General features: G+C 29.4%; 1 protein-coding gene across 2 annotated transcripts; it reads left to right on the plus strand.

The window, feature by feature from the left end:
• Positions 1-2,374: 2,374 nt before the first annotated feature.
• LOC109800830 (ATP binding microtubule motor family protein) lies at positions 2,375-9,440 on the plus strand. Of its 2 annotated transcripts, none has more exons than XM_020361725.3 (18): positions 2,375-2,730; positions 3,197-3,353; positions 5,461-5,661; positions 5,780-5,981; positions 6,094-6,302; positions 6,403-6,644; positions 6,731-6,779; positions 7,220-7,264; positions 7,352-7,408; positions 7,532-7,588; positions 7,689-7,754; positions 7,930-7,990; positions 8,081-8,385; positions 8,478-8,524; positions 8,725-8,746; positions 8,831-8,899; positions 9,027-9,065; positions 9,187-9,440. In XM_020361725.3, exons 1-18 carry the CDS (start codon positions 2,552-2,554, stop codon positions 9,235-9,237), a joined length of 2,058 nt encoding a protein of 685 aa, XP_020217314.1. In that variant the 5' UTR covers positions 2,375-2,551; the 3' UTR covers positions 9,238-9,440. The 2 variants fall into 2 exon arrangements, with proteins under 2 accessions (XP_020217314.1, XP_020217315.1); XM_020361726.3 differs by having other exon boundaries at positions 7,698-7,754.
• Positions 9,441-9,668: the final 228 nt, after the last annotated feature.

The following is a 9,668-nucleotide window of genomic DNA, read 5'->3' on the forward strand; positions in this document are numbered from 1 at the left end:
TACTTATATAAAAAAAAAGATATTTTTAAAAATCTTAAAAATGAAAAAAATCATTCAATATTTTTAAAATATGAAATCTCATAAAGAGCAACTTGATGTATATTTATATTTTAAAAATGTAAAGTTATATATTTAATATTACAAATTTATTTATGAGTATTTTTTTCACTACTTAAAATTTTTTAATATGTCATTACTCATTAGGCTAAATGTTTATTATATTTAACTAATATTTATAATGTATTATATAATACATATATATATATATATATAATATTTCAGACTTAAATAAATAATTTATATTGTAACATAATTATTTTTAATTAATGATTAATATTTTATTTTAAAAATATAAAAAATTAATTCATAAATAATATGATAAATAAATTTTTTTAATTAGATAGGAAGGTAAAAAAATTCTAAAAACACTTTCAACAAAAAATTGTTCCTAAAAACATTTTGATGCAAGATAGTGATTCACATTTAATATATAGAGATTAAGTTATAGTCTAATTTATTTAAAATTTGGTGTCAAGTTTAGATTTTTTTTTTAAATATTTATTTTAAATGATTGAGTTTAGATTTATAATTTTTTTTAGCTACATGATAAGTCAACTTATTTATCTATATAGAATGTGATGACATGATACACAAAATTACTTAAAATCAAGTAGCAACTTTAAAAAAATTTCATACAAAAATCACCACTAAAATAAGAAGTTTAATAAAATTATTATAAGAACTACCATTAAAAATATTTCATAAAAAAAAATTAATATTCATATTATATTATTAAACTTATAATAAAAAAATTCAAGTTTTTTTTAATAGAAAATAAGTTGTGGTGCATAAGTGTACGTAAGTATAAATGAGTTGTCATGCTAACAGAAATAATTCTCTCTCTATTTTTTTCCCCAATTATATATATGTTTTTGATATTTTCTACACGTAAAACTATGTACAACATTTTTTTTTTAAATTATGTTAGTTTTGGAGATTCTTATGTTACTTTATAATTTTTTGAAATTTAAATTTTAATAATAATAAAATAAATTATTTTTATCATGTAAATTAAAAAATTATATACATATTTAAAAATTATTTATTTAAATAAAATTTATTAATTTTTTTAACATTGTTTATGTAATATGAATTTTAAATAAATTAATAAATTAAACTAAAATTTTAAAATGAGGTGACCAGATATATAAAATCTTATAATAAATAATAAATTAAACTTAAATTTTAATCTATACATCTATATTTATACTAATATATAAAGGGGATACAATTTTCATTAACTACCTTGGTCTCCACATTTTTTTACCATTATACCTTTCTATTTTTCAAAATTAGAAAAAATATTTTTTAATCAAATTTAAAAATTGAAAACTAATGAATTAATCATAACATTAATTAGATCAACATACTTTTATTATTTTATCTTTATTTTTATTTTATTTTTAATAGAGGTACAAAGTACCTCAATCCCACTAGTATCTATACTAATATATAAAGAGATACTCCTTTTAGTAACCACCTTAGTCTCCACATTTTGTTAACCATTATACCCTTTCATTTAAAAAAAATTAGAAAAAATAATATTTTTTTATCAAATATTTTGTTAACCATTATATCCTTACTAATCTATACTAATATATAAAGAGGATACTTCTTTTAGTAACCACCTCGGTCACCACATTTTGTTGACCATTATACCTTTTCATTTTAAAAAATGAAAAAAATATTATTTTTCTCAAAATCAAGACCTTAAAATTAATTGACTAATTATAACATGAGTTAATCACCTATACATTGCCAGTGTGATGTTTTTTTACACTTGCAGTCAATCAGAGCCATTAATACTATATTTTCATCTGTTTATTTAATTAAATTAAAATAAAAAGATACTATTAACGGTTCGGATTGATTGCCAGTATAAAAAAACTTTACACTCGCAGTGTATAGGTGATTAACTCTTATAACATTAGATTAACTTATATATATTATTTAATTTTTATTTTATTTTATCTTTAATAGAAGCACGAAATGTCTCAACCATACTAATATGTTATAAAATGAATATATTTTAGTAATTACCTTTTAATCTTATTTTTTAGTGAATGATTATACTTTCAAAATATATATAAAAAAAATTATATATATTTTTAAAATAATTATCCATAATTTTTAATATTTATTTGTATCTATATTAGAATCCTCTAATTTTACATAATTATATTCAAAACTTTAGGTGAACCAATGTCATGAATCACGATGATCTGGCATTAAAACGCACAGTTTAGAGGCTTACTTACTATACAGCGTGTCAAAGAAGCTTGGTGAAAAATATAAAAAAGTCTCCATCTAAAGGAGCGCGAGAGGGAGAAAGAAACATTTTTGAAATATCTCTCTTCTAATTTCCAACGGCTACTTCCTCTTCTGCCTCTACTTCTTCCTTTTCTCTCTCCTCACCGTCAAAACACTCTCTTCTCTCTCAATTGTTCCGCTTTCTTCTTTTGTGACTTTAGATCCTCTGACTTTAGCTTCTATGGATTCAAAGCAATTCGATCGTGCGGCTCGTAAGGTTCGGGTCGTGGCCAAGATCCGCGGCTTCTCGGCTCCCGAGGCTAACTCCGAACCTGTCGCTTCCAGAACTGTGGACTGGATTTCGGTGAACCGTGAAAATTTGGAGGATGTCACTGTCTCCTTCGGAGACCAATCTTCTAGGTATTGTTGTAGGGTTTCTGAATTATGCAGTTTTGGCTTTTTGAATTTTGTTGAGGAACAGAGCTTTAGTGGAGAGAAACTGATTGAATTCTGAATTCTGAGGGTTTGTGATTCTTGAACTGTTAAATGTTTGGGTAATTAGAGTTTTCATGAGTGATAGTTGAATAGTAGTAATACATCTAAATTCTGAGGGTTTGTGGTTCTTGAATTGTGTAGGAGAATCAGAGTAGTCTGATTAGCTAAAAATAAATGGTGTTACGTGATTTACATCTTTTAAATCTTAAGTTTGGGAAAAAAAAGAGAAAAATAAAACGAGTATTTAAAATTGAAATTTAAAATTGAAATTTAAGGTCTCTCGGGTTAGGAAATTTTTTTTATTTTTTATTATTGTGAATAATTTTCTTGTGAATTTGATTTGATGAAATCAAGGTTGTGACACTGATTTGATTTAATTTTCGCTCTGTAGTCGGTATTTGGTAGATTACTGCTATAAGGAAGATGAAGATAACGAAATGATATATTCGAAGGAGGTGAGGCCTCTTGTGTCTGCAGCTTTTGAAGGTCGTAATAGCACCATTATTGCTCATGGTGCTAGAGGTAGTGGAAAGACCCACACAATTCAGGTTTGTCTCATTCAGTCAGCATTCTGTTTTTTTTTTTTGAGTTCGGGGTTGTGAGAGTGTTTTCCAAGAATTTTGCCTGTTTATGATATCTATGAAACTGTGAGAGCACCAAAAAGCTATGTGCTGATTACATGAGTAATATTAAGAATTATCTACAATCTGTAATTGAAAGCATGAATTGAAATACAGTGAGAAAAAAGGTTGAGAAACAGGTTATGCCTAAGAGTTACATCAAAGTAAGTTATAACAATTTTGTAAAATAGATGACAGAAGTTGTAGATTTCTAAATAAAATATGTATCATCAAACATTTTCACATTATCCATGTCTCAATTAACTTTGGGCAACAAGACCTGCTAATGGCAGGAAAGAAGGTGTAAAGACTGGAAATAAGCATATATGCTGGTTGTGTCTGCCTACTGGTTTTATGCATCTTTTTGTGCTGGTCGTACTGCTTTTCTAATTTAGTCTTTGTGCTGGTTTGGTGTGTGTTTGTGTGCTGCTGGTTCTTTAAATTATGTTTCTTCAATTTTTAGCTGTCATCTATCATTTTCTGTTATTTTTTGCCATCTGTCATTTTCTGCAATGATCTTCAATGTTTCTGCATTACTGCAAGAGAATGTGGTGTAGTGATTGTGGGGTTGATGGGTGTGCAAAAAATCCAAATTGATTCGAACCGATCCATAACCGATCCGATCCATATTGAAAAATCTTATCCATTTTGAAAAAAAATCCGAACCGAACCACTTTATAAAACCAATTCAGTTATCCAATCCATTTTTACAAAGTGGATTGGTTTAGTTCGGTTTGGATTTTTTAAAAAATTGATCCATATATGAGTAAAAAATGGATAACTGCACCGCACGGAACCAATTCAATTTCAAAAAAACCGATCCATATTTTAAAAAAACCAAACCGACCCACTTTATAAAAAATGGATCGGTTAACTGATCCACTTTTATAAAACGGTTCAGTTTGGTTCGGTTCGGATTTTTCAAAAAACCGATTCATGAACACCCCTAGATGTGGTGCCTGTTTATGCATTTCTGTGTTTTTTGGGCTTGATGGTGTCCTGTTTTTGATGTAGACCCCTACTCCTTGTTTCTTTTCTTATTTCAAATTAAAATGTAGACCCAATGCAGCTTTTCTGTTTAGAAACAATTAAGGTCTATATCAAATCATATAACACAGAAAATGAAATTAATTCTTGGTATTACTATATGTATCTCACCCATCATGAGTTGGACCCTATATCAAACTCATGTATTTTATTTTCACCTAAACAGTATTAAATTCTTATTTAGTACTGCAATGGTAAAGTTAAAAATTAAAATTATTTAATTTATAAATAAATAAATCATTTTTCTTAGCTTTACCAACCCCAAGTACAACTTTGAAATAATTTATTTTCAATATCAGAATTAAGTGAAACAAGTATAGTATTAGAGCTACCTTTGAGTCAATAACACTTCACGTAGCTTCTTTATGCATGTAGGATTTGATTTTTTTTAGCAAAGAAAGTATAAAATACTTCAGCATTTATTAGAAAGCCATGATGTAGTGGATCAGAGGCAGAACCGTGCAAAGGTGTTTGTCATACTTGACAAATAAAATAACAGAACCTAAAAAAAGAAAAAGAGAGTGGCTACTTGACAATAACAAATTAAAAATAGATTGAAGTATATCAATAATTGATAATTACTTTTTATTTTATTGATCAATAATTATTAATACACTCATAACTACTAACTTGGGTAAAACAATTACTGGTAAGTAAATAAAGTAAATAAGCCATCAATGAAACATTTATGAATAAGTTTAAGGTTTTACTTACATCAAGTGACTATAGGTATAAGTGTTTGAAATTTACCTACATTAAACATGTGTAGGTAGAAGTATTTTTGAGTTTTTACCTATACTAATACATGTCATAAGTTAAAACCGTTTGTAGGTATAGATCATTTTTCTTGTAGTGTTCACTTAGTCAGCATGCTAGTTAGTTTTTTTTTTTTTTGGTTTGGGGTGTTGTGGGAGGCGTTTATGAATAATTTTGCTTGTTTGATATCTATGAAATTGTATTTTTATGCTAACGACCTCGGCTGTTCAAGGGCTCTGCTGAGAGACCGGGTTTGGCAGTGCTTGCTGTTGCTGAGATTCTTTCAGTGGCTGAGAAAAATGGGAAATCCATAGCTGTTTCTTTCTATGAGGTTGATCATCAGGAGCGTGCCGTGGATTTATTAAATCCGGAACAGCCACCAATTCTGGTTTTTGAAGACCGTGGCAGAATTCAATTTAAAGGACTAACTCAGGTAGAAATCTATTTTGATTATTTCTACTGCTTAGTATTTTAGATTAGAGAAAATGGAAATTTCAAAGATGGATAGTAGACAAATAACATGGGACTTTGTATTGCATTTTTGTCTGCAGGTTCCTGTGAAATCCATTGCTGAATTTCAGAATTTGTACTCCACCGCATGTTTTTCACAGAAGGGAGCTCCCAAAAAAGGAGGCTGTGAAGGAGGCCGTGAACGTGTTCGAAGAATCCACATGGGATTAATTCTGCATGTCTTTTCTCAGAAGAAAAGTGTTGAAAGCCTAGTGAGCAAAATGAATTTTGTTGATTTGGCAGGTTATATAATCTATGCTCAAGCTCAAGTAAAAGATGTCTAATAATATTTTATTTAACTGGCTCATTAGACATATTTAAAATTTGACTTACAGTGCTATACTTCTATTATCAGGTTATGAAGATGCTAGAAAGAAAAGTAGTGATGGTTCCTGTCTTGCCGAGATTAACAACAGAATTAACAAGTCAATTTATGCTGTATTAAATGTTTGTCATGCTTTGAGTACAAATGAAAGTCATGTTCCCTACCGGGAAAGCAAACTTACACGCATGCTGCAGGATTCCTTGAGGGGGACTAGCAAAATTTTATTGGTTTCCTGCTTGGTAATTATGCCTAGTTTTCTGTTCAAATTTTCTTTTTTGGTTTTGTATCAGTAATTTAACTTTGATTTTCGGTTTTCTTTTTCCTGTATTGTTAATTTAGAACCCATCATTTTGTCAAGACACCATTTACATGGTAAGCTTGGCATCACGGGCATGTCATTGGATTCATCGGGCATCCTTAGATTCCACCAAGAAAAGTGGAACCTCATCTATAAAGATGGTGAATACTCATAAGAACCAGATATCCAAAAGTGTTTCTGGAACAACAAAGAAATTACATGGCTCTTCTAAATTAATTGGAAAAAAGGCTGATATTACTGTGAAGTCTGCAATTAAAGGAAGGTTGTACCGAGATTCTGTACATATTTTATTAGGTTTGATTGTTTGTATTTTATCTAATTGTAGTTATTGACCTTTTCAAATTAAAGGAAATTGTTTGAGGAAGTCGGCCATTCTGCTGCTAAAGCTGAGAAGAAGGTATTTGATTTTCTTCTTTTCTAAATATTCTATGTTGTTTTTTCTCATTATTTTTTCTAGAGGACATGAAAACGAACAACATTTTTTTGGTTTGGCTGGCTCAGTTTGAACTTCAACTTGGAAGTCATAATTCAGATTGATAATCAAATATTATTTTTCATTATCACTCTCTTTTTGTGTGTGTACCCTTAGTAATGTTATATTTGCAAGGAATTAAAAGCTAAATAAATATTAGAACTCAGTTTATCCAAGCATAAATATAGTTTTGATATGGGCAAGGTCATTGTTATATACAAGATCGACAGTTGAAAATCTAAATATTAGAATTTTATTTCTAATTGATAAATTGGGACATTTGAGGTGGAGGAAAAAGTTGTATAACTAACTATTCTTCTGTAGGGATTATGTGAGGTGTCATTAATGGATAATTGTTTTTGCAGGAAAATTCTGTTGCCCATGTTACTCAAGCATCAGAACCGTTATTGGTAATACATCTTTCGTAATTTATTTCTTATTACTGTCATTAACAAACAAATTAGAAAGCTCAATGCATCAGTTGGTTTCTAAAACAGGATAATTCATTATTGGAGGCTGGAAATCATGTCGAACTCAACCCTGGACTGGAAAAGGTAATAAATAGTTTACCTTGAATCCTAGCATGAACAAAACCTTGACAAAAGAAATGTTCTCAATTTTTTCTCCTCTAAGACTCACATTGTATTTCATCGGAGACTAACAAATGTTTTATGCAGGATGATTCATTTTCAGAAGCTAGTCAGAATGTGAATTTTAATCTGATGGAGGAAAATGTAAATGACCTGATCTTGTACAATTTAAATATGTTTAGACATTCTTTCAGCCAATAATATTTGCAAAGTTGTTATATAACATATAAATATACTCTATTAGAGTATGCAGGATGACTCGTGTTTGAATGCTAGTAGGAAAGTGGAACCCAATCCCCTTGCAGATCAGGTAATTTTATCAAATGATACACAAGTTCCATCTTCCGTAGTTCCATTTTCTTTTTCAACTAGACATTTTAAAAGCCTATCTAAACCTTCTTGGCATTAAAACTTTGGAATGGTTGATACTTGAATGCTTTGACTTGGATACAAAAGACACTTAATAATGCTCTTCTCTGTGGTAGGATATTTTGGTGGATAGCGAGGATCATCAAACTCAAGCACTGTCAGTAATAGTACAAGAAGGTTGTGTGCACTGATGAATTTTAAGAGATAAATTATTTGACTAATCATATGATGCACATCTACATTGATTTTTTTTTTTTGTCATTACAGACCCCAACCTGAACAAAGAGAATAACAGTTCAAGGAAAAATGAAGATGGTTCACCATCTATCAGTTCTCAACTACGCGATCTTTCTAATAGCCTTAAGATGCTATGTTCGCTGCCAACTCCAACTCCTCTGTGCGTGCAAATACCAGAAAAGGAGTCAGTTTTACTTGATAATAAGCAGGTGTCTGCTGATGTTGCAGAACCAAAAACTCCTACCGCTGATCAAAATATGAGGGTTAATAGATGTGATGTAATGAGTGCTAAAAGTCCTTGGGAAACATACAGCATGCGTGGTTCTGGAATGAAGGTTTGATCTACTCATAAATTCATAATATTGTCAAATGAGACTGTATTTTAGTGTGTACTTTTAATGTTTCTAACTTATATTTTTAATTGCAGAATTCTCTTGTTGAAGAATACCTTAGGTTTTTAAACACAGCTAACAAGTAAGTAAACACTTCATGTAATGTGTGTCCAATTTAAACAAAAAATTGTTAATATCCTCTCTCGTTTGGGTAACATTTGGTGAGTATTGTGATTGTCATAAAATGTTATAGCCTTTAATGACTCCGCATTCCATACCTCATGTGAGAATCTGACTGGTTTACTTTTTGTTCTTTTTAATTTTAATTCTGAATATGAACAGGGAAGAATTAAAAAAACTGAAGGTTAGGAATACTCACCTTTCAATATTAAGATGATACTTTTCCTATTATACCTTGTATTGTAACTGATTGAACTTTTTTCAATAGGGAATTGGGGAGAAGAGAGCTACCTTCATACTTGAACTTCGAGAAGAATCCCCAGAACCTTTCAAGAATGTATGTCCTTAAAACTTTGCTAAATAAAATTTGACATTGTCTTTTTCCTCTGCCAATTATTTTGACTTGTTAGATGTGTTTATTAATCTGACAATTATGGGACTGTGAACCATTTTTTCATTAACAGCTAGATGATTTAAAGGATATTGGACTTTCAGCAAAGCAGGTATCATTCTCCTCGCAGTATTGTCATATTCTTGTAGTTTTTTGTTTGATTGTCCATGATTAATGTAAAAATATTCTATTGTTTTTGATATGTAACTATGACTGTTTTAATTCTTAACCAGATTAAAGGAATGATGAAGAAGGAGGTTGGGGAACTTTTCAGTGAATTATAAATGCATTGCTGAATTTATTCAAGTGAATATCTTGCAGTGACCTTCGGATGTCTGTATCCAAAGAGAATTTATATTGGCAACTCAAGGTTGCCCTTTACTTGTGTAATATAATGAAAAGTTTAGAGATATTTGAATTTGGGAAATGTTGTGAAAAATCAAAAAATCATATATATTTAAAGTAATATATGGAAATCTTTTTTTTTTTTTGTCAAAAAATTAAAAAGTAAAGTCAAATTATGGTTTTTTTTAATAAAAGAAAAAGCTAAATGATATGAATAATTTGCATACGAAGACCTGCTAGTAAAAAGGTAAAGTTCAATAAGCATGTACTGTTAGTGTAGTTTTCATATTATCAATTAATTTGTATTTTTAGGATAAAAAGTATATGGCTATAATTGAATGATGCTTTACGAGAATTTTATATCATCAGT

This window comes from Cajanus cajan, chromosome 1 (assembly GCF_000230855.2).
Source record: "Cajanus cajan strain Asha chromosome 1, NIPB_CcT2T_4, whole genome shotgun sequence".
In the NCBI taxonomy this organism is placed as follows: domain Eukaryota; kingdom Viridiplantae; phylum Streptophyta; class Magnoliopsida; order Fabales; family Fabaceae; genus Cajanus; species Cajanus cajan.